Raw genomic sequence first — 25,926 nt, forward strand, 5'->3', positions numbered from 1 at the left:
GGGACCACCTCCATATTAATGTGCATGAGAGATGTTCGACGAGCAGGTGTCCACATACCTTTTGGTCATTTAGTGTAGTTGCATAAAGTGACCCTTCTGTTCTGAGGTAGCTTCTGTAGATACAGTGCCCTCCATACCCCCAAGAGATGCTAACCTCTCACCATTACAATAACAGGGAAGGTTAGCATTTTATATTATATCCCCAAGACATGCTAACCGCTCACCATTACAATAACAGGGAAGGTTAGCATTTTTTGGGAGGTAAGATATTTGTGCATCTATTACTTCCTCACTCATCATTATTCACGATTCATTCAGGATTGTCCTGGTAGCATCCACATTCATGTAGAAGTGTTTAGAAACATTTACAATAAAAGTGACTCCAAAATGACACACTACATTATTTGCCATTCATTTCTATTGAGCACAAAATAGTCTGAAACAACTAAAACAAACAGCAAACGCATCCAACAAATTTGTAGAGTCACAAGCTTGATGTACTGTAGTCATTGCATGCTATGATTGAGACCAAATACTCAATATTTTACTACTTTAATACACATTTAAGTGAATTTGTCCCAATACTTTTGCTCCCCTAAAATGTGGGGACTATGTACAAAAAGTGCTGTAATTTTGAAATGGTTCACCCGATATGGATGAAAATACCCTCAAATTAAAGCTGAAAGTTTGCACTTTTAACATCCAAAGTAATTGTTTGATTTAAGATCCAAACTTTTGGTGTATAGTGCCAAAAGAAGAAAATGCTTCACTGTCCCAATTACGAAGGGCACTGTATGTTCTTGTGTAAGGTGGTGTTGGTGGTGGGGGCAGGGATGAAAGGACAGAGGTGGGGAGAGACTGATGAGAGGAGAGCGGTGGAGAAGACACAATTATGAGAGCGAGAGGAGAGAGTGTTTGTGAGGACAGGAATGAGAGGAGAGAGACGGGTGAGAAAAGAGGTGGAGAAGATAATGAGAGCGACTGAGGTAGAGCGAAGCGTATGTGAGGACAGAGATATTGTGTGAGCGCCAAGGATGAGATGAGAGAGGGTGAGAGCGGAGTGCTGGTATAGTGTGAGGCTGACGTCGGAGACGGTGTTCGGGAGTGTCAGCGGCGTCTGTCAAGAGCCGGCTCGCACACGGCGACAAGTGGTGTGGTCGTCTTTGTGCGTGAATGAGAAATTGGCTGTGAAATTGTACTGTCCTTGAGCCGTGCTAGTTCATTCATGTACATGATGTAAGCACAGTGCACCAGGCTTCTACACACACTCTTCGCTGAAGATCACACACACAGATTGAATCTTATGTAAACCATATAGTACACACTTAACAAGATACAAGATTTGAATTAAACATGGCAACATGTTGTCGAATCCCGAGGGCCTTTGAGTGTGTAGACCTTTACTCAATATCATCCATTTACATGTCAATATTGAAAGAACTTATTGTTCTCTGGAATAAAGGAAGGCTCATTTTCTGTACATTGCACACAGCATGGCTGCTGCGTTTGGGAGAGAAAGCACTGCTGGGACTGTTCAGGGAACTGTCATTCACTTTAACCCAATTTTCCTCTGCTGGTAACCATGGTCACCACTGTTGTAACGCTGGCCCATAGTGACTTGGCCAGGACTGGTGATACCGTAGTGAAAGGTGTGTATGGGAGACAGAGTGAGAGGTGATCAATTAGTTTTTACATGAGCCTGGTTGTCAGTTTGTGGCTGCGTCCCATATCTCACCTTATTCCCTATATAATGCACTACTTTTGACTATGGGGCGATTCTGGTTTCTCAGATTGTTCTATAAAAATAAAGTGGCCCACTTTAATTTTGCTCCCAAACATTAGAGCAAAATTAGTGTGCGACTTCCTTCCTTTCTTTTTATAGTTTAGTCTCTGTTAGTCAGCACCTCTACAAATAACGTTTGGGTGTGCGTCAGCTTCTGCCTTTTACTATCTCAGATTGTTCCGGCAATTCTCACATAAATACTTAATTGGGAGGAAGGATGTTGAACATGCTTTTAACATTTTGTATCACAAACAATTGTTTTGAAAGTCGTGATGAAAGTGGCCATTATCATTATTGTTATCTCAAAAGTACCCTTTGATTTTGTTCATTTTTAGACATATCATTTGGAACAATATAGTCTTTAAACACATCACATTTCCAGAGTAGGCTCTCTGCTACTTTTGAAGAAATGATCCATGTTATACATAGAAACGGACATTATAGGTCATTAAAGGGGAACTACCTCCTAGAACCAACCTCTGTTTATAAATGGCCTATGTCGCATCGAAATATTCATTTTAAAGTGTAAATAGGATCATTTTGGTCATAAAGTCAGTCTCGTCCAAAACGCTATATGTTTATTAAGTGATGATATTTTATTTAATTCACAGGCTACTTATAAAAGCTGATGGACTTGTTGTTCAGCAGTGTCGTGGGGTGGCAGGTAGCTGAGCGTTGGGCCAGTAACCGAAAGGTTGCTGGATCGAATCCCCGAGCTGACAAGGTAAAAAATCTGTCGTTCTGCCCCTGAGCAAGGCAGTAAGGCACTATTCCCCGGGCGCCGAAGACGTGGATGTCAATTATGGCAGCCCCCCGCACCTCTTATTCAGAGAGGTTGGGTTAAATGCAGGAAGACACCTTTCAGTTGAATGCGTAGTACAACTGACTAGGTATCCCCCTTTCCCCAATATCAGGAGCAGAAGGCTGAGGCAGTACGTGGCCAGGCACCCACTTCATGTTGGTCACATTTGATCTGCTCATAGGTCAGAATACTATCACTTGTCTGTCCTGGAACTCGCCTATCAACCATTGGGAATGTAATCAGTGCTGTCTGTATCAACTGTACCTTGTTTTTCTACAGATGTACAGGAGAGAGTTTATCATGGAGTCCCCTGACTTAAAGAGGTTGATACAGATCTCTGAACTGGGAGAGTCCTTGTGCCCGACATTAAATTTATACAAGACATCTATTACTTTTCGTTGTCTTTTGTTATTATTGAATTGAATGGTGGGAGGAAGGACCCTGTGTATTCTTTAAACATGTCAGGGAACTGTCTTATATGGAACACAGTATGAAGGGATGACGGCTAACATGTACCACCAGACAAAATGCTGATAGGTACAGTATCTGTATCGGCTGTGAATGACAATCGAAGATGAAAGACGAGCGTAATATTTGCACACTGTTATATTAGCAGAACACCACTTTTTTAAATTCTACATGGATCTGTTACACTTGAAATTGATCAAAACACTGTGTTTAGAATATCTACATAAGTTCAGCAGTTGCACTCTTCTCATCTTCCTCTGTAGGCTACTGAGCGATTCAAAGCTTCCTCCTGGTGGAAGCTTGGTCAGTAGCTAAAGAGTGGTATGAGAAGAGTTCCATCTTCCTGCATCTCACATCTGCCTGTGTTTATTGAACTCTGCCTGCTGGACCAATGGGTTGAGGCAAACTGTCATATTGTAGGTCCGGCCCTAATTTATGTGCTAACCAGGAGCTGCATGGCTAATGCTCCAGGAACACAAGGAAAGCACAAAGGACAATGCCCAAGGACTAGTTAGCCCTTCCCCCTCTGAGGGGACAAAATAAATCTCTGTTACAGTATCCAGAGGACTGACTATTGAATGTGTGACAGAATAATACTATAGTATCCATGTTTGGTATCCATCTGAAACGTGTTCACTGGGGATAACTCTGATGCTACCTACAGTGCCTTCAGAAAGTATTGATGCCACTTCCCTTTTCCACATTTTATTACGTTGGATTCAATAAAAAAATACCTAGGATAGGATAAAGTAATCCTTCTCACCCCCCCCCCCCCTTAAAAGATTTAGATGNAACCAGTGGAGGCTGCTGAGGGGAGGACGGCTCATAATAATGGCTAGAACGGAGCCAATGGAACGGCATCAAACCATTCCACTTATTTCGCTCCAGCCATTACCACCAGCCCGTCCTCCCCAATTAAGGGGCCACCAACCTCCTGTGACCTAAACATTGTGTTCCATGGCAGGTGCACACACACAAACTAAAGTAATCCTTCTCACCCCCCTCCCCCCCCCCTTAAAAGATTTAGATGCACTATTGTAAAGTGGCTGTTCCACTGGATGTCATAAGGTGAATGCACCAATTTGTAAGTCGCTCTGGATAAGAGCGTCTGCTAAATGACTTAAATGTAAATGTTAAATGTAAATGTAAAATCAATCTATACACAATTGCCCAAAATGACAAAGCAAAAACAGGTTTTTATGACATTTACATAGAAATACGACATATACATAAATATTCAGACCCTTTCCTATGAGACTCAAAATTGAGCTTGTTTCTACATCTTGATTGGAGTCCACCTGTGGTAAATTCAATTGATTTGAAAAGGTACACCCCTGTCTATGTAAGTTCCCACAGTTGACAGTGCATGTCAGAGTAAAAAACAAGCCATGAGGTCGAAGGAATTGTCCGTAGAGCTCCGAGACAGGATTGTGTTGAGGCACAGATCTGGGGAAGGGTACCAAAAAATGTCTCCAAACGAGTTTTAATGACTCCAACCTAAGTGTATGTAAACTTCCGACTTCAACTGTATAAGCAACGGACAACGAGCACAATTGTAAAAATAAATCAGCCAAGATGTCAGGAAAACAAATTGTAGATATCCACAAGTCTGGGTCATCCTTGAAAGCAATTTACAAACGCCTGAAGGTACCACGTTCATCTGTACAAACAATACAATGCAAGTATAAACACCATGGGACCACGCAGTTGTCATACCACTCAGGAAGGAGACGCGTTCTGTCTCCGACAGATGAACGTACTTTGGTGCGAAAAGTGCAAATCAATCCCAGAACAACAGCAAAGGACCTTGTGAAGATGTTGGAGGAAACAGGTACAAAAGTATCTATATCCACAGTAAAACGAGTCCTATATCGACATAATCTGAAAGGCCGCTCAGCAAGGAAGAAGCCACTGCTCCAAAACCGCCATAAAAAGCCAGACTACGGTTTGTAACTGCACATGGGGACAAAGATCGTACTTTTTGGAGAAATGCCTTCTGGTCTGATAAAACAAAAATAGAACTGTTTGGCCATAATGTCCATTGTTATGTTTGGAGGAAAAAGGGGGAGGCTTGCAAGCCGAAGAACACCATCCCAACCGTGAAGCACGGGGGTGGCAGCATCATGTTGTGGGGKTGCTTTGCTGCAGGAGGGACTGGTGCACTTCACAAAATAGATTGTATCATGAGGAAGGAAAATTATGTGGATATATTGAAGCAACATCTCAAGACATCAAATTTTATTGGTCACCTACACATGGTTAGCAGATGTTAATGCGAGTGTAGCGAAATGCTTGTGCTTCTAGTTCCAACCATGCAGTAATATCTAACAAGTAATCTAACAATTTCACAACAACAAGGGAATGAATAAGAATATGTACATATAAATATATGGATGAGCGATGGCCGAACGGCATAGTCAAGATGCAGTAGATGGTATAGAGTACACTATATACATATGAGATGAATAATGTAGGGTATGTAAACATTATATAAAGTGGCATTGTTTAAAATGACTAGTGATACATGCATTACATCCAATTTTTAATTATTAAAGTGGCTAGAGATTTGAGTCAGTGTGTTGGCAGCAGCCACTCAATGTTAGTGATGGCTGTTTAACAGTCTGATGGCCTTGAGATAGAAGCTGTTTTTCAGTCTCTCGGTCCCAGCTCTGATGCACCTGTACTGACCTCGCCTTCTGGATGATAGCGGGGTGAACAGGCAGTGGCTCGGGTGGTTGTTGTTCTTGATGATCTTTTTGGCCTTCCTGTGGTGTAGGTGTCCTGGAGGGCAGGTAGTTTTCCCCCGGTGAATGCGTTGTGAAGACCTCACTACCCTCTGGAGAGCCTTAAGGTTGTGGGCGGAGCAGTTGCCGTACCAGGCGGTGATACAGCCCGACAGGATGCTCTCGATTGTGCATCTGTAAAAGTTTGTGAGTGTTTTTGGTGACAAGCCAAATTTCTTCAGCCTCCTGAGGTTGAAGAGGCGCTGTTGTGCCTTCTTCACAACGCTGTCTGTGTGGGTGGACCAWTTCAGTTTGTCCGTGATGTGTAGGAACTTAAAACTTTCCACCTTCTCCACTACTGTCCCGTTAATGTGGATAGGGGGGTGCTCCCTCTGCTGTTTCCTGAAGTCCACGATCATCTCCTTTGTTTTGTTGACGTTGAGTGTGAGGTTATTTTCCTGACACCACACTCCGAGGGCCCTCACCTCCTCCCTGTATGCCGTCTCGTCTTTGTTGGAATCAAGCCTGCCACTTTAGTGTCGTCTGCAAACTTGATGATTGAGTTGGAGGCGTGCATGGCCATGCAGTCATGGGTCATGGGTCACAGGGAGTACAGGAGAGGGCTGAGAACGCACCCTTGTGGGGCCCCTGATTGATTTAATATGTCCGTAAACACACCAGCCAGCTAGTCTGCACATGCTCTGAGGACACGGCTAGGGATGCCGTCTGGGCCGGCAGCCTTGCGAAGGTTAACACGTTTAAATGTTTTACTCACGTTGGCTGCGGTAAAGGAGAGCCCGCAGGTTTTGGTAGCGGCCGTGTCGGTGGCACTGTATTGTTCTCAAAGCGAGCAAAGAAGTTGTTTCGTTTGTCTGGGAGCAGAAAATCAGGGTCCCCGACGGGGCTGGTTTTCTTTTTGTAGTCCGTGATTGACTGTAGACCCTGCCACATACCTCTCGTGTCTGAGCCTTTGAATTGCGACTACTTTGTCTCTATACTGACGCTTAGCTTGTTTGATTGCCTTGCGGAGGGAATAGCTGCACTGTTTGTTTTCGGTCATGTTTCCGGTCACCTTGCCCTGATTAAAAGCAGTGGTTCGCGCTTTCAGTTTTGCACGAATGCTGCCATCAATCCACGGTTTCTGGTTGGGGAAGGTTTTAATATTCGCCGTGGGTACAAAATCACCGATGCACTTGCTAATAAACTCGCTCACCGAATCAGCATATACATCAATGTTGTTGTTCGACGCTATCCAGAACATATCTTTATAAATATAGCTTTATAAATACATTTGATTGATTGATAGTGCCGCGGCAATTCACCTAGCTTCCAAATAGGGGAGAAATGCTGAGAAATTCTAGATCTAGCACCTTTAATGTGTGTGTTTTTGTGTTTTTCCTCAGATCAGCCATGGATGTGGAACATTCCCTACACCCAGGCTCCAGACACACACGGTAACATCTGGGTCCCCTCCTGAACCACCACGCCAGACACACACACACACGTTCCCTTAAACATCCAGTTACCCGGACCCCTTGCCAGACCTTCCATATTCTGCTCCTATGGTGCACAGACAGGCTAAATCAAATGGAATTGAGTTACACTCTCTCTCTCTCTGTCTCCCCTTCTCACTACCTGTCCAGTCCAACTCTGTCTCCTTAGTACAGTTATAACTGTCTGTCATCTCTCATTCGTGTCAACCTTCTCCCTACCCTTCCTCCCTCCCTTTTTCATAGTCTGTCTCTCACTTGTCTTCAGTAACTCTGACCTAAAGGTATCTCTTACTTTCCATTACCTGGTGCTAAAGTGAGGAGATAACCTCCTCTCTCGCTTTTGTACACTAGCCTCACTCTAGTGCCGCGCTGGCCAAACCTTCTCCTGGAGAACTACTTTGTTTGCAGGCTTTTGTTCCAGCCCTACTCAAACACGTTGGTATTACATTGTTTTGTTATTGTAGCTATTCATTTAATCATGTACTGTAAGTTTCCTTTGTAATATGTGCAAAAAAAAATCACTCACCATGTTTGTTATTAAAAATAATTTAAAAATCCCTAGTATGATGACTCTTATGTGCATAATGTAGAAAATGAAGAACATTTTATTCTGGTGGATAAAAATCTATACAATCTATAGTTGAAGTCGGAAGTTTACATACACTTAGGTTGGAGTCATTAAAACATGTTTTTCAACCACTCCACAAATTTCTTGTTAACAAACTATAATTTTGGCAAGTTAGTAAGGACATCTACTTTGTGCATGACACAAGTAATTTTTCCAACAATTGTTTAAAGGCAGATTATTTCACTTATAATTCACTGTATCACAATTCCAGTGGGTCAGAAGTTTACATACACTAAGTTGACTGTGCCTTTAAACAGCTTGGAAAATTCCTGAAAATGATGTCATGGCTTTAGAAGCTTCTTATAGGCTAATTGACATAATTTGAGTCAATTGGAGGTATACCTGTGGATGTATTGCAATGCCTACCTTCAAACTCAGTGCCTCTTTGCTTGACATCATGGGAAAATCAAAAGTCAGCCAAGATCTCAGGAAAAAATATTGTGGACCTCCACAAGTCTGGTTCATCCTTGGGAGCAATTTCCAAACGCCTGAAGGTACCACGTTCATCTGTACAAACAATAGTATGCAAGTATAAACACCATGGGACCACGCAGCCGTCATACCGCTCAGGAAGGAGACGCATTCTGTCTCCTAAAATTGCAAATCAATCCCAGAACAACAGCAAAGGACCTTGTGAAGATGCTGGAGGAAACGGGTACAGAAGTATCTATATCCACAGTAAAACGAGTCGTATATTGACATAACCTTAAAGGCCGCTCAGCAAGGAAGAAGCCACTGCTCCAAAACCGCCATAAAAAGCCAGACTACGGTTTGTAACTGCACATGGGGACAACATCATACTTATTGGAGGAATGTCCTCTAGTCTGATGAAACAAAAATATAACTGTTTGGCCATAATGACCATCATTATGTTTGGAGGAAAAATGGGGAGGCTTGCAAGCCGAAAACACCATCCCAACCGTGAAGAACGGGGGGGGGGGGGCATCATGATGTGGGGGTGATTTGCTGCAGGAGGGACTGGTGCACTTCACAAAATAGATGGCATCATGAGGGAGGAAAATTATGTGGATATATTGAAGCAACATCTCAAGACTTCAGTCAGGAAGTTAAAGCTTGGTCGCAAATGGGTCTTCCAAATGGACAATAACCCAAAGCATACTTCCAAAGTTGTGGCAAAATGGCTTACGGACAACAAAGTCAAGGTATTGGAGTGGTCATCACAAAGCCCTGACCTCAATTCTATTGAAAATTTGTTGGCAGAACTAAAAAAGTGTGTGTGAGCAACGAGGCCTACAAACCTGACTTAGTTACACCAGCTCTGTCAGGAGGAATGGGCCAAAATCCACCCAACTTATTGTGGGAAGCTTGTGGAAGGCTACCCAAAACGTTTGACCCAAGTTTAACAATTAAGGCAATGCTACCAAATACTAAATGAGTGTATGTAAACTTCTGACCCACTGGGAATGTGATGAAAGAAATAAAAGCTGAAATAAATCATTCTCTCTACTATTATTCTGACATTTCACATTCTTAAAATAAAGTGGTGATCCTAACTGACCTAAAACAGGGACATTTTTACTAGGAGTAAATGTCAGGAATTGTGAGAAACTGAGTTTAAATGTATTTGGCTAAGGTGTATGTAAACTTCCGACTTCAACTGTACATGTTATACATCTCATAAACATGCTTCCAGACCATCACAACAATGCAGCTGTCTCAGTCAGTCAGCAATACTTGGCAGAGCCTTGGAGTAGAAGCAGAGAACTCTGTTTGAGTGAAGTCTGTTAGAGCCACAGACTCACATATCTGATAAAGCATTCAAGGCTACTGAATCCAGACACTATACTTTCAAAGCCTTTCAACCAGATTAGAGCAATGGTGGAATTGGGCAGAAACCTTGAGCTCAAATGGAGAATATGTGATGATTGCTGCAGGTTTTCTGTGGTGTTTGTAGCCTAGGCCTACTCATCTAGCCTGGGATTTTGGGGGGGATGTTCAAATTTTAATCAACTGCTGCTTAGCAACTGTGATAGAAGCTACCTTTCATTGCCATGGCCATTGGTTCCCCATTCCTCCAACAATGTTTTGTTTTCATTATTTATGGCTGAAGCAAAAACTGAGCAACAATAATCAGTTGACAATAGTCAACATTGAAGCGTACTACTTTCATCCTCTCCGTCACTGAACGCAGTGACTGTGCACCTTTCAGTTTCTCAGTCCTCTCCTCTGTCCCCTGCTAAAGTGTCCCTTTGTAGCCCTTTATACCACTCACAGTAGACTGGTTCTGTCCTGTTTGGCGAGAGATATGAGAGCAGGAAGTAGCCTACGCAGGACGTGTCAGTCAGCATTAGAGGAGGGGCTGGAGAGCGGGATAGGCGCCAAGGCATTTTTCTACCTGATGATCACTTACGCCTCGAACACACCTACAGAGGTTTTGCACTAAAGGGTAAGCAGCAGCATCTGGATATGTGTGCAACAAAAGTTCAACGTTCACCTTCTGCTACCATTTATGTCAAGCCGTCTACGCATACAATTTGATGCATACGTTTGATAAATCCAACATCGGCACCATACAGAACGCACTGCAACTGCCTCTGGAACACAATGCTGCAAGGCAAACGCAGCGTTCCGTTGGAAATGAATGTTTGCTACTTCGGGTGTACCAAGGCGCAAGACCCTGTAGGTGTGATCGAGGCATTACAGTAGGCTACCAGCTAATGGATAACAGATGGGCTCCCGAGTGGTGCAGTGGTCTAAGACACTGCATCTCAGTGCAAGAGGCATCACTGCAGTACCTGGTTTGAATCCAGGCTTTATCACATCCGGATGTGATTGGGAGTCCCAACGTCGCCCGGGTTTGGCCGGGGTAGGCCGTCGAATTTGTTCTTAGCTGACTTGCCTAGTTAAATAAAGGTTAAATAATAATAATCAGCGGGGTAGTCGTGAAGCTACTTTTAAAGGTCCCATGTCGTTTGCACTGTGAAGCTGACCTCACCCAATTTCGCAAATTCTAACTGCATTGAGATAATACGAACATAATGATATAGGCCGTTCCAGACTATTTGTGGATGTTTCGCTGGAACAATTTTTGCATTACCCATGCCAGAATTAATCAAATACAGTTCGCACGAGGGGTACCTCGGGCACCTCTAAGGAAATCTGACAAACTATGCAACTTTAAAGTTTAAAGTTAGACTTGGTAGATATTGGGCGTGTTTGAGTGGTAAGCCGAAAGCAAGTCGGGGAGGTGCAGCTGCAACGGCCGAAAGTCGGACACTGATATGGTTTTCCAACAGCAAGGCTCAGTGCAACATGACAGCGATGTCATTGTTTTTTTTGTAAAAGTCTTTCTTTATAATGTTAAAATAAATGTCTCCAACCGCAGTATCTCACGTTCACAAATAAATATTATATATTATATTATATATTATATATATTATATATATATATTTCTATGACATAGACTGAGCAGGTGAATCCAGGTGAAAGCTATGATCCCTTATTGATGTCACTTGTTAAATGAACTTCAACCAGTGTAGATAAAGGGCAGGAGACTGGTTAAAGAAGGATTTTTAAGCCTTGAGACATTTGAGACATCAATTGTGTATGTGTGCCATTCAGAGAGTGAATGGGCAAGACAAAATATTGAAGTTCCTTTGAACAGGGTAAGGTAGTAGGTGCCAGGCGTTCTTGTGTCAAGAACTGCAACGCTGCAGAGTTTTTCCACACTCAACCGTTTCCCGCGTGTATCAAGAATGGTCCACCACCCAAAGGACATCCAGCCAACTTGACACAACTGTGGGACGCATTGGAGTCAATATGGGCCAGCATCCCTGAGGAACTCTTTTGACACCTTGTAGATTCCATGCTCCAACGAATTTAGGCTGTTCTGAGGGCAAAAGGGGGGTGCAACTCAATATTAGGAAGGTGTTTTTAATGTTTTCTACACTCAGTGTATGTGTGTACATTGTACAATCAATTGGTGTGAGAGAGAGAGAGACTCAAATATATTCATTTGCACATATCCACTGTATATGAATTGCAACAAAGTTGGTTCCTGTTTCAGTCAGGACTTTGGTCAAGTTCTCCTGGGTCTAACAAAAACACGCTAACAATAGAGCCTCCCACGACGCAGGCGATGGTTGGTGAAGAGCAACTTCAGAAACTTGCAGTAAAAACTTAGTGACCTTTGATCACATGATTTTTGTGAAATTCATGCAGTCGACATAATGCAACACACTTTGAAAGGCGCTAACCAATGACGGTCACCGACTTGGCAATAGTGATTTGCTCGAACGCGCCCATTGAGATGACACAGTTACGCACAGTAGCTGTGCAAGTGCACCGGTTCGCATCGCGCTGTGACAGCGTGGCAGCCACGGGACCAAAACGGAGAAGTTGAGCCTTGCACTTCAACTCTCTTAGTTGCAGAAATTGACCCACTATTCTGTTTACTTTCTGCATCTACTTATCGCTGAGTCTAACTTCAATATGACTATTTAACATTGATTTCTTTTTCATAAAAAAAATCCTGTGGATGATAAGGTGAGAGTCGAGGTAATTGGGTATCTTTTTAAATGAAACATTCCCAACAGTTATGGGATTTCTGCCAGAATATCAAACTATACATGGGCTGTCCCACGAAATGAGTGCTTTTCGCATCCCTTTGATATTTTAAGTAGAAATTGTGCACCAGTATTGAATTGTAAAAGCCTGTCATATTAAAGGAAGCGCCCTTTAATATAGACCACATGGGGAATTGTATGAATCTGATTTTTAATATGAATAAAGATTCATATTAAATTCAGCATTTTTACATGTCCCTCCAAGCACCCTCTGTGATTAACCCATTTAACCCCAACATTTCTCCAAGTTTTCACCATCATTGTAAAGCCCTAGTTATTTATTTTCTTTCACAAAGTCATTCCTGAAGATGATTATTTATTTAATGTGATTAGGGATTAATTTATGTCTGTCCCTGATTTTACGTGAAATTAACTCTCGTTTTAATAAGGTGAAACTATTCCTTTTAAAATATTTTTTTTTCAAAAGAAACATTGAACATCTAAAACTGAAATCAGTGTATAAGCAGGTGAGCTGGTTCTACTCTTTTGGGTCATTTGCTGTGTTTTGTGGGGGGAAACGGAGCGGGTCGAGTGTACCACGCCAGCCTTGTTACTGATATTTAGTCTCGCGTAGCCACAACTCCAAAATCACGTTGTGGTCACACCAATATTTTTTTTACCCCAATGCAAGTCATTTGATTGGCTTGACGTGTTGTGAGGAGTCACTGGTTTCCACCCCTTTGTAGCTACTTTTGTGCCATGGACTTCACCAGGCTTTCCCGATTACATGCTTACTAGACTGGGCGAGTGCATGTTGATTTTGTCCATCCACACCAGACGTGATCAGGACACTACCAGTCAAAAGGACGCCTACTCATTGAGGGGCTGTTCTTTATTTTTTTATTTTTTTCTACATTGTAGAATAATAGTGAAGACATCAAAACTATGAAATAACACATGTGGAATAATGTAGTAACCAAAAAAGTGTTAAACAAATAAAAATATATTTTAGATTTTAGATTCTTCAAAGTAGCCACCCTTTGCCTTGATGACAGCTTTGCACACTCTTGGCATTATCTCAACCAGCTTCACCTGGAATGCTTTTCCAACAGTCTTGAACGAGTTCCCACATATGCTGAGCACTTGTTGGCTGCTTTTCCTTCACTCTGCGGTCCAACTCATCCCAAACCATCTCAATTGGGTTGAGGTCAGGTGATTGTGGAGGCCCGGTCATCTGATGCAGCACTTCATCACTCTCCTTCTTGGTCAAATAGCCTTTACACAGCCTGGAGGTGTGTTGGGTCATTGTCCTGTTGAAAAACAAATGATAGTCCCACTAAGCGCAAACCAGATGGGATGGCGCATCGCTGCAGAATGCTGTGGTAGCCATTCTGATTAAGTGTGACTTGAATTCTTAATAAGCAAAGCACCCCCACACCATCACACCTCCTCCATGCTTCACGGTGGAAACGAAACATGCGGAGATCATCTGTTCACCTACTCTGCGTCTCACAAAGACACGGCGGTTGGAACCAAAAATCTCAAATTTGGACTCATTTCCACCGGTCTAATATCCATAGCTCATGTTTCTTGGCCCAAGTTAGTCTCTTATTATTATTGGTGTCCTTTAGTAGTGGTTTCATTTCTGAAATTTGACCATGAAGGCCTGATTCACGCAGTCTCCTCTGAACAGTTAATGTTGAGATGTGTCTGATACTTGAACTCTGTGAAGCATTTATTTGGGCTGCAATTTCTGAGGCAGGTAACTCTAACTTATCCTCTGCAGCAGAGGTTACTCTGGGTCTTCCTCTCCTGTGGTGGTCCTCATCCGAGCCAGTTTCATCATAGCCGTTGATGATTGTTGCGACTGCACTTGAAGAATTTTTATTTATTTAACCTTTATTTAACTAGGCAAGTCAGTTAAGAACAAATTCTTATTTACAATGACGGCCTACCAAAAGGCAAAAGGCCTCCTGCGGGGACGGAGGCTGGGATTAAAAATAAATGAATAAATAAAATATAAATATAGGACAAAACACGCATCACAACAAGAGAGACCTAAGACAATAACATAGCAAGGCAGCAACACATGACAACACAGCATGGTAGCAACACATGATAACAACATGGTAGCAGCACAGAACATGGTACAAACATACTCCCAAGTACTTGTATGAGGTGACTACCTCAAGCTCAAAAGCCTCAGAGGCAGTGATCACATCTGTGGGGAGAGGGGCATTCTTTCTACCAAACCACATGACCTTTGTTTTGGAGGTGTTCAGAACAAGGTTAAGGGTAGAGAAAGCTTGTTGGACACTAAGAAAGCTTTGTTGTAGAGCATTTAACACAAAATCCAGGGAGGGGCCAGCTGAGTATAAGACTGTATCATCTGCATATAAATGGATGAGAGAGCTTCCTACTGCCTGAGCTATGTTGTTGATGTAAATTGGAAAGAGCGTGGGGCCTAGGATCAAGCCTTGGGGTACTCCCTTGGTGACAGGCAGTGGCTGAGACAGCAGATTTTCTGGCTTTATACACTGCACTATTTGAGAGACGTAGTTAGCAAACCAGGCCAAAGACCCCTCAGAGACACCAGTATTCCTTAGCCGGCCCACAAGAATGGAATGGTCTACCGTATTTTTGGTTACTACATGATTCCATGTGTTATTTCATAGTTTTAATGTCTTCACTATTATTCTACAATGTAGAAAATAGTAAAAATAAAGAAAACCATTGAATGAGTATGTGTGTCCAAATTTTCGACTGGTACTGTATATTCATTGTTTTACCACTTGAGATGGGAAGTTGAACATTTTTATGAAGTTGAACATGTGCTCTTTATGACAGAATGTTAAAATGAAGTGAATTTTTTTACCAAGTTACACTTCTCAAAAGGCACCGAATTGGTGGAACAACCCACATACTGACTTATTAGGAAGGCTTTCAGGTGCCTTCATCTGACACGATGCGGAGGCTCCTTCTCGCAGGGTCCTCGGTGTCCTCGCTGCCGCCGTAATGGCGTGCAGGAGAGGCTGCTGTTGCGGTGTGGTGAACGAGGATAACGCGCGGTTTCTGATGCTGGCGGTGCTGATCGTGCTATATCTGCTGTGCGGTGCTGCTGTGTTCTCTGCGTTGGAGCAGCCGAAGGAGCTACAGGCAAACGAGCAGTGGGCGCAGCGCTTCGAGAGATTCACCCAGAAGCACAACCTTAACCGGACCGACTTGGAGACATTTCTCCGGTTCTATGAGGAGGCGAACATCGCCGGTATCCGCGTGGATACACTGAGACCGCGCTGGGATTTTACCGGCGCCTTTTACTTTGTTGGGACCGTGGTGTCGACCATAGGTAAACTCAGAAACAAAGCCAGAAGGTTAAGTAAAGAATGTATTGTATAAAAAATAATGTATAAAAGTGTATTGCAAAGAAATTAACTTTTAATCAAAATGCACCATTTGAATAATTTAGAATAGGTGCCATGCACCAGATTACAAGAAAAAATGTGTTTATGTTGCATACCTTTCAAAAATGGTTGTTAATATAATTCAGGAAATGAATTGCACTTCAAAAGATAGGACACTGTGACATATTGACAAACTGATTAACCGAATAACCCATATATCTTCATCCCTATCAATGAGAGGGAGAAATTAATACTGAATTTATGGCGGAAAAATGTATAGGCAGGTCTGCGATTTAATACATATAGCAGGATACAATCAAGGTAGATAAACATGTAGGCATTTTGCGTACTGGAAATACTCTTCTTTAGTCAACTGTAGATGACCATGCAGATAAAGGAGACAGAAACAAATTACATATCGGAGACATTAAATATACTTTTGTCCGTGTGACAAAGAGCGTTGACGTTGGCCCTTCTCAAGAAGATGAAGTTGACCCAGTCTCAGAAATCATTGTTCCGTTAATTGGCAGCTCCTATTTCTCCCAATCATTGCTAGCTTTAAGGCAGAAGGAAAATGAACATCAAATTACTGATGACATGAGTGATGACATCAGTTTTGCCAAAAATGATATGGCTATTAATCATTCAGGTTATTTATTTTCATTGCAGATATTTATTTTCTGTGAACACCTATTATAAAAATGTCTAATTTGGCACACAGAATCTAGAGGCCATGAGTAACTTGATCAAATAGAATGGCACAGATAAGCCACTAGTGGGCACCTTTGAGCACTGCCCAAGCAACGCATTTGATTATTATTATTTTATTTTTTAAAGTACTTATTGGCCTATAGCAGTCTCACTTAAACCCTCATATCTGTTTCTCCGTTTGACATAGACTTGAAACTTTGTATGTAAGTAGGTATCTTTCCTCATGCTGGGCAAATTTACCTCAAGGACCCATAAATTCCATCAAGATAGATTTTCCTCCATCTTGGAAATTGTGGAAAACTTTTGAAAAACATCAAAATGAAAAAAAAAGTAATATGCACTCCAAATTTGGTCTTTGAACACATCACTCATAAAGAATTTTAGAAAATTAGATTGATGCATTCAAAGATGGCCACACTATACCAGTAGATGCATATTAGCACATAGGCTAATATGCAAAAATATGCAAAAACAAGCCCTTAGTTTGAGAAAAACTCAGGGATTGGCCAAAAAGATGCCAAAATTATTGATAAATCAGGAAATCCAATTGTACGTGTCCATTTATATCCTTTGTAAATCCACTCCACAATGGCCAATCAACTTGACACTTTTAAGGGTCATCAAAGACATAACCATGATTGAACCATGTTGAGTTTGACATTGATATCTTAAAGATAAGGAAACTATTAACAATTCACTTTTTTGACTACGTAACACTAATGCTTAAAATATAACATCAAAATCTTCTCATGGGCTAAATGTCATATGCAATCCAAATTTGGTCTTTGGACTCATCAAAATAGCCCTTGAAGATGTTGAGAAAAGATTAGCCACACAATTTTTTTGTTTTTATTTTATTTAACTAGACAAGTCAGTTAAGAACAAATTCTTATTTACAGACCCTAACCCGGACAACGCTGTGGCAATTGTGCGCCGCCATATGGGACTCCTAATCATGGCCGGTTGTGATAGAGCCTGGAATCGAACCAGGTTCTGTAGTGACGCCTCTAGCACTGAGATGCAGTGCCTTAGACCGCTGCGCCTCTCGGGAGCCCATCTCCTATACCAGTAGAAGTATATTAGCACATACGATAATATGCTAAAAATACTTCAAAAATCTTTTCATGAACCATAGCACCACATGACAGCGATTTCCCGGCCTTCTTCACTCACGGTTTTTGAGCTCCGCCCAAGCCAGGCATTTGATTTGGTTTGGTCAAAAAGAGTGGCACAGATTGGGGGTACTGTTATAAGCAGTCTCAGTTAAACCCTCACACCCATGAGACATCTCTTAACTTAGTTTGAAAACAGCTAAGGGATTGGTTAAAAGATGACTGAGTTATTGATAAATCAGGAAATCCGATTTTATGTGATTTTACATTTAAATCCTTTGTAACCACTCCACAATGGCCTATCAACTTTAGCTTTCAGGGTCATCAGACATTACCATGATGAACCATGTTAAGTTTGAAATGTACAGTATATCTTAAAAAATATTAACAATTCACTTTTTTACAATGTAACACTAATGCGTTGGGGTAGGACCTTTTGGTCCTAGACTTGGCGCTCCGGTACCACTTTCAATTTTGGATGGGAATCGTTGATCGATTGAACATCTCTGGAGAGACCTGATACCTGAAAGAGCTTGAGGATCTGCAGAGAATAATGGGAGAAACTCCCCAAGTACAGGTGTGCCAAGCTTGTAGCGTCATACCTAAGACTCAAGACTGTAATCGCTGCCAAAGGTGCTTCAACAAAGTACTGAGTAAAGGTTCTGAATACTTATGTAAATGTGATATTTCAGTTTTTATTTTTAATACATTTGCAAAATATCTAAAAACCCGTTTTTGCTTTGTCATTCTGGGGTATTGGTTGTAGATTGATGAGGGGAAAAAACGATTTAATACATTTTAGAATAAGGCTGTAACGTAACAAAATGTGGAAAAAGTCAAGGGGTCTGAATACTTTCCCGAATGCACTGTATGCTTATATATGCTAAAAATGCTTAAAATAACTTCTTCTCATTAACTGTAAATCAGATTGACTCCAGATTTGGTATGTAGACTCAATAAATGAGCTTCTAATGAATTTGAGAAATAGTATTCGACCAAGCTACACCACTAGATGGCACCATATCACAACAGGGCTATAAGAACTGAATCGATGGACATGGGGCATAACATTTGGTATGTAAACCTTATGTATATGTCATTAGAAGCTGTGTGAATATAAAGTCACTGCAATAATAAAGCTGATCTACCCCCTAATTAAAAAAATAACATAAAAATAAATCACGATATTTCACATTGTTGATCTGCATAATATAAATCTGACATTCATTTGCATGAGACAAAGTCCTCTTCATCAACAGTTAATGCTCTAGTATCTACAGTGCCAACAAATGGTCTGGTGCAGACAACTATTGATCAAGTAGACTTTGTCTCATGCAAATTAATGTCCGATTTATATTATGCAGACAAACAATGTGAAATATCGTGATTTATTTATAAAAAATAATTAATTAGGGGGTAAATCAGCTTTATTATTTCAGATAGATTGTGGCTTCTGTCAATGTAATTGTCTGCATCATTTCCAATGCTACATATCCCTCTCCTTTTTGTAAATATACATTATTTTAAATAGATATATATTTTCTTTCTGAAATATTGGGATTAGTATATCTGTATAATCACCTATTGTTGCCCTGTTATTTGGTCTCAATGTAGTAAAACGTGGATATTTTATTCAGGAAAATGTGAAACCGGAAGTCCTGCCGCTTGCACAGTCAGCGTATTACAGCTGTGAGAATGGAATTTAAGTATTTTGGAATGCTAATGTAGAGTGTACCAACTGAGATTTAAATAATTTGTACATTTTCACCTTGTTGCCTCTGGACAAATTGGCTTAAGAAACTCTGGAGAATCCTATTTGTCAAAAAGAGTCAAAGAGTCAAAAACAAAACAGTTAAGAGAACAATTCTGAAACCACAAATCATATTCAAACCATATTTATATTATTTGGTACATGGACTTGCTCACATTGCTCAGACCAACCTACAGCACTAGACTAAACTTCGCTAGTGTCATCCTTGTGGTATTGAGAGATAAACATGTTACACACTGATTACACATAAAGGAAGTTCCTACATGACAGAGTGCTTGCTTTATCTAATTGAGCTTGTATCCTTTCTGTCATCCTGTGAACCCTGTTTCTTTGCTGCTCGCAACCTACATATTCTTGTTTTGGTTCTTGTTTTTGTTCTTTTTTCTAGTAGGCTGTCAACCATTACAAATCAGATACAGTTGAGCACTTTGCCTCCCTCCTGGTGTCCATATATCCTTTACTGAGAGTGTGTAACACATATAAAGTATATAACCTACGGGTAGCGGACAATACAGCCAGAGGTTAGAAGTTGAGTACATGATGCTCATATTGAACATGATGATGCTCAAAGGCTGTTTGCGCAGTATGGGGTAACCCCCCAGGCTAGCCCCACTATGCAGACAGACACCTCATGCATTCTTAATGATATGTTTCAAGGGAAACCAGTCTTTTTTGAACACCGAGGTTTAGTGAGAATGACAACAAGGGTCTTCTCTCTATCCTCATGGTCAAGGCTGAAAGAAATATCATACTGTGGTGCGGGGTCTTGTCATACTCTATCTTAGTAATTAGATAAGTCAATAACACCATTTTTTCTAGCGCCCGCAAAAAAATAACATCTTTAGTTTCAGAGACCTGACAAAACAATGTAAAACTAAAATAATAAATATGTTTTATGCGATGAAATGTGTTGTTTTACAGGGTCAGCCATAGTGGTACGGCGGCCTGGAGCAAATTAGGGTTAAGTGCCTTGCTCAAGGGCACCTTGACAGATTTCTCACTCTGTCGGCTTGTGTATTCGAACCAGCGACCTTTGGTTACTGGCCCAAATCTCAAACCGATAGGCTACCTTTTGCCCTCAATTGTATCTCAACTGTATATCAATGACATGTTTTTTTGGTGTGGAGGGAGAATATTATGTTACTGGTTTGAAAATGTATTTGTCAGGGACCACAGGCTATTTGAAACGGTATTGGGTAAAGGTAGTAAAACTAAATGCATGCTCTTCAACCGATCGCTGCCCGCACCCGCCCGCCCGACTAGCATCAAATCAAATCAAATCAAGTTTATTTTATATAGCCCTTCGTACATCAGCTAATATCTCGAAGTGCTGTACAGACACCCAGCCTAAAACCCCAAACAGCAAGCAATACAGGTGTAGAAGCACTAGCATCACTACTCTGGACGGTTCTGACTTAGAATCTGTGGACAACTACAAATACCTAGGTGTCTGACTAGACTGTAAACTCTCCTTCCAGACTCACATTAAGCATTTCCAATCCAAAATTAAATCTAGAATCAACTTCCTATTTCGCAACAAAACCTCCTTCACTCACGCTGCCATACATACCCTTGTAAAAATTACTATCCTACCGATCCTTGACTTCTGCGATGTCATTTACAAAATAGCCTCCAACACTCTACTCAGCAAACTGGATGCAGTCAATCACAGTGCCATCCGTTTTGTTACCAAAGCCCCTTATACCACCCACCACTGCGACCTGTATGCTCTAGTCGGCTGGCCCTCGTTACATATTCGTCGCCAGACCCACTGGCTCCAGGTCATCTATAAGTATTTTCTAGGTAAAACTCCGCCTTATCTCAGCTCACTGGTCACCATAACAACACCCACCCGTAGCACGCGCTCCAGCAGGTATATCTCACTGGTCAACCCCAAAGCCAACACCTCCTTTGGCAGCCTTTCCTTCCAGTTCTCTGCTGCCAATGACTGGAACGAATTGCAAAAATCGCTCAAGTTGGAGACTTATATCTCCCTCACTAACTTTAAGCATCAGCTATCTGAGCAGCTTACTGATCGCTGCAGCTGTACACAGCCCATCTGTAAATAGTCCATCCAACTACCCACCTCATCCCCATATTGTTTTTATAAACTTTTTTTTGTTGCTCTTTTGCACACCAGTATTTCTACTTGCACATCATCATCTGCACGTATATCACTCCAGTATTAATTTGCTAAATTGTAATTACTTCGCTACTATGACCTATTTATTGCCTTACCTCCTTACTCCATTTGCACATATTGTATATAGCTTTTTCTATTGTGTTATTGACTGTACTTTTGTTTATTCCACTTGTAACTCTGTGTTATTTATTTTCGCACTGCGTTGCTTTATCTTGGCCAGGTGGCAGTTATAAATGAGAACTTGTTCTCGACTGGCCTACCTGGTTAAATAAAGGTGATAAAAAAAAGGTTATAATATAGGGTATAGTCAACAGGATATACCTCCGTCAATGTCAATGAGCGAATGAAACGTTAGACACACTAACAGAAGCCAATAAAGGCAGTGCTTTATTGCTAGCATCTCCTTTCCCTCTTCTCCAGTAGTCTCAAGCCTGTTCTTCAGCCCTGACTCTCTTTCTTTTTTAAATAATGAGTTTTTAGGGATGTATCTTTCATCTCTGAGGAGCACATCTGTGAGAATGGTCATTTAAAAATCCAGTTGCTAAATTAGCATTGAACTCAATGGGACGGAGGAGTATAGCGATGGATGAGAGAGAGATATGCCAAGAAAAGGTATTATGAGACATCGCCACCTATGGCAACCTGGTCTACTTTCTTCTGCTTCGAAGGGAACGAGGGATGAGGGTGGGCACTTTAGGAACAGACAGGGAGGGTAAGGTAATTATGATGAATGAACCTTCACCATTTTAATTTCTCTCCTGAACATCTACCCTCTCTCCCCCTCTCTCTCTCCATCTCCCCTTCCCTCCAAACCTCTCTCTTCCCCTCCACCCCTCCCCCCTCTCTCTGGTCAGGATTTGGCATGGCCACCCCGACCACGGTCAGTGGCAAAGTCTTCCTCATCTTCTATGGCCTGATTGGCTGCGCTTCCACCATCCTATTCTTCAACCTCTTCCTGGAGCGCATCATCACCGTGCTCGCCTTCGTGCTCAAGTCATGCCACGATCTGCAGCGCCGGCGCCAGGGCGTCATGCCCCGCGATGGCCTCAGGGGGGCGCCACCGCCAGGACCCAGAGATAGAGACAGGGACAGTCTGGCTGGATGGAAGCCTTCTGTGTACTACGTGATGCTGATTCTTTGTGTAGCTGCTGTGGTGATATCCTGCTGTGCCTCGGCCATGTATTCAGCGGTGGAGGGGTGGGGCTATCTGGACTCGCTGTACTTCTGTTTTGTGGCGTTCAGCACCATCGGGTTCGGGGACATGGTAAGCAGCCAGAGGGTTACGTACGACGGGAACCAGACAGCCTACAGACTGGGGAACTTCCTGTTTATATTGATGGGTGTCTGCTGTATCTACTCACTGTTCAACGTCATATCCATTGTCATCAAGCAGGTGAGGATTTTTTGTTTTATTTACGTTTGTTTTATGAGTAGTTGTGGGAGATGGCGTGCATTCACTCTCTGTCTTTACTCTGTCCTGTCTGTCTGTCCTTTCCTATTGGCTATCCCTCTCTTGCTCTTCCTCCTCTCTTTCACACACACACACACACACACACACACACACACACACACACACACACACACACACACACACACACACCAGCCTCTTTCTCTAGGTATGTGGGGTTTTTACCAGAGCACTATCATTAACAATGTTACGGAATATCAAAGTTTCATAAAAATAATACATTTTCCCAAAACTCAAGCAGACTCTCAACTGGCTGCTGAGAAAGCTGGACATCTTCTGCTACCGAGGTTGCTGCCACTGCTGCCCCGCCGGGATCGCGAAGAGATTGCACCCGCGCCGGAATGCCGTGATGCCCAGCGGCACTGGACACGGACACTCCCGGGCGCAGCGGACTGTCTCCATAGAAACGGACGCGTTGAACGAGAGTGAGACGGATGGAGGACGGCGGATGTCAGGGGAGATGATCTCCATGAGGGACTTCCTGGCAGCCAATAAGGTGAGAGCGTCACCGGGTAAAAAGAACATTAAAAGTTCACTCTGTTACTTTCATCTCTAGTCAAAAGTGTTGCCCTTGCACTTTATACATTGCATAGGTCTTTGGCATGTTTTGACTGTATTTACAGTATCTAGTACCCGGAGTGGCCAGTAGGGCTAGGGACCAATTTAAATCAACGTTTCTGACTGCACCTGATCTCTGTTTCTTAGTGCTGTCATGCAACATGGAATGTGTGATATATTCTGCACGTACTCTGTGTTGCAATGTGTCAGAGCAAAGTCTTGCATCGCGCTCATCTCAATATCTGCGGTGCTGCTTATTGCAACGTCATCTTGCTGAGTCTACCTTTAAAGCCTGCAGGCATGCTGTATATCTTGTTATGAACATGTAGGAGCCTTTATAATGTCTTATCTTTTGTCTAGTTATGAAAGTATCATGTGAACCTCTCCTCTCCAGGGGAACCTGGACCTGATGCTGCTGTCGGAGGCAGCAGCCAATGGGATCCCTCGGCCTTCCGTCTCCAACCAAAACAGACAGAATGGTTTCTCTGGGGGAGTAGGGGCGCTGGGCATCATGAACAACAGGCTGGTTGAGACCAGTGTGGATAGATGACTGGATATTACAGTCATTATGCAGGCTTACTGCACATCATACAGAGAATGATCAAAACAGATACTGCATCTCTCAAAACCATGTGATTCGAGAGACAAAGTGGACACCAGGTGCTCACTGAAGGAGGGATTCCCAAAACCTGGTTTGGGTCGGGTACAAAAGCTTTACATAGGTCACAGTTGGAAAAGGTTTTGGAATGGAACCATTGCTGTAGCCCACTGAACGTGGTCCATAGAGAGACTGTAGACTGTAGAGAAAACAACTACAATAAGAATATCAGAAAACATCATATGGAGTCTCAAAGAGCAGACCTCATCCGAGCTTTACATAGCGTGATAATGACTCATCGTTTATCAGCAATGCGTGGCACTCTTCGTTATGCATGGCAGCCATTTTGTCCCAGAATGTTCAGTGACCGTGACACATCAGCCATTGTGGTGGAGATGTTAAGGGGTTATGACGCCAAACGGTCTTGTCCATGATCATGTTTGCCTTTCCCTTATTGACATGTGTACAGTATTTGTTATTGACAGCTATGGTGTTGTTTTGTAGGAGACAGATCATGCTTTTATGCTTGAATAGGTGCTCAGAAATTGAAATCAGTTGTCAAATACATAAAGATCTTGATTGAGGAACTCCTCTTCACTCTGCTATAAAAAAATCATCACGATATCACACTATATTACAAATACGGTTCCAAAAAATGTTATAAAACTACAAGGAAAACACTGTACTGATACATTTGATTGATTCTAAAAGTGCTAGCTGTCATTTATCTGTAACAGAATAGTACTTCTTCCTCTCTTTCGTTTTTAAATATGAATAAGAAAAATTGAAAGAAGACTGAAATCTATTACTTGAAATTGCACATACTAATTTCAAACTTGCCCTGCGCCCCTTTCAATAGAGTTAAAAAGGAGACATTTGCAATGTTTCAGGAAAAACCGAAATCAATTAAAGTATGCAGGAATAAATACAATTTACTTATAAATTCTGTTTATATCTCAGCGCTCCACTTCTCGTCTTTTGAAGGTAGAACTTAATGTACACGTGGCTCTGAATTGCTAATCGGACAGCTGTTGTGTTTGTAGCTGGATACCTGATGTATGTGTGCGTGCGGGTGGGTGGTCTGGAACATGGAGTCACCACACACCTGAATAATGGATGATGCAGGACATCAAAATACCTTTTATTTTTCCCCACGCTCTTTTTTTGTATTTTCCTCTCTCCCATTGATCTTCTTTGAATTTCGAGGAAGTTTGACACTTTAAATCAGGGGACTCCTGAGTCACGACATAACGCACTGCTGAGTGCAGGGTTTGGAGCGTTGTTTTACATAAAAAGCAACCTCAAAAAGCTTTTATAATATCGTCTTCCCATCTCGCTCCCTGTTACAGTCCCCGTGCGCTACTTGAAACGATGCAAGAAATCCCTAACAGTGTGTTGAAATAATGTGAACAGAGCAATGTGTTAGGATTTTATGAGAATGAAAGGGATTGTATAAACAATGTGGAGATAGACATTTGAATTGACTGGCTATTTTCTTTGTGTGTTTTAACGTCATTTTACGTTATGTGTAGGCCTCTTTTCTGGAGGGGCTTGCATCTTTCTGGCAATGCATTATCATCTACCACTGCTATAATTAAAGGTTTCTATTTTTATTATTATTTTATATTATGTAACAGGACATTGTTTCTTACGATTTGTCAGTTGGCACTTCACTGGAGGCAGAGAAAAACATTGAACAGGCTTATGTTGCCCCTGTCAAACAGTTCACTCTACTAATAGA

The 25,926-nt window shown here is 41.9% G+C and overlaps 2 protein-coding genes across 2 annotated transcripts in view; both read left to right on the forward strand.

Moving 5' to 3' along the window:
- The window catches only part of tdp1 (tyrosyl-DNA phosphodiesterase 1), a 76,863-nt gene extending 69,037 nt beyond the window's left edge, over positions 1-7,826 (forward strand). The window contains exon 16 of the mRNA XM_023993931.2: positions 7,180-7,826. Coding sequence (XP_023849699.1) covers positions 7,180-7,253 — 74 coding nt within the window. The 3' untranslated portion in view covers positions 7,254-7,826. The remainder of the gene's footprint in view (positions 1-7,179) is intronic.
- Positions 7,827-15,337: 7,511 nt separating this feature from the next.
- kcnk13a (potassium channel, subfamily K, member 13a) lies at positions 15,338-25,838 on the forward strand. Its single transcript, XM_023993940.2, has 4 exons — positions 15,338-15,769; positions 22,416-22,954; positions 23,271-23,525; positions 23,982-25,838. Exons 1-4 carry the CDS (start codon positions 15,439-15,441, stop codon positions 24,135-24,137), a joined length of 1,281 nt encoding a protein of 426 aa, XP_023849708.1. The 5' UTR covers positions 15,338-15,438; the 3' UTR covers positions 24,138-25,838.
- Positions 25,839-25,926: the final 88 nt, after the last annotated feature.

This window comes from Salvelinus sp. IW2-2015, linkage group LG9, assembly GCF_002910315.2.
Source record: "Salvelinus sp. IW2-2015 linkage group LG9, ASM291031v2, whole genome shotgun sequence".
In the NCBI taxonomy this organism is placed as follows: domain Eukaryota; kingdom Metazoa; phylum Chordata; class Actinopteri; order Salmoniformes; family Salmonidae; genus Salvelinus; species Salvelinus sp. IW2-2015.

Coding starts and splice junctions, on each gene's coding strand:
- kcnk13a (XM_023993940.2), top strand. CDS start 15,439: ATGGCGTGCAGGAGAGGCTGCTGTTGCGGTGTGGTGAACGAGGATAAC. Junction 15,770..22,415: donor GACCGTGGTGTCGACCATAG/GTAAACTCAGAA, acceptor CTCTCTGGTCAG/GATTTGGCATGGCCACCCCG. Junction 23,526..23,981: donor ACTTCCTGGCAGCCAATAAG/GTGAGAGCGTCA, acceptor TCTCCTCTCCAG/GGGAACCTGGACCTGATGCT.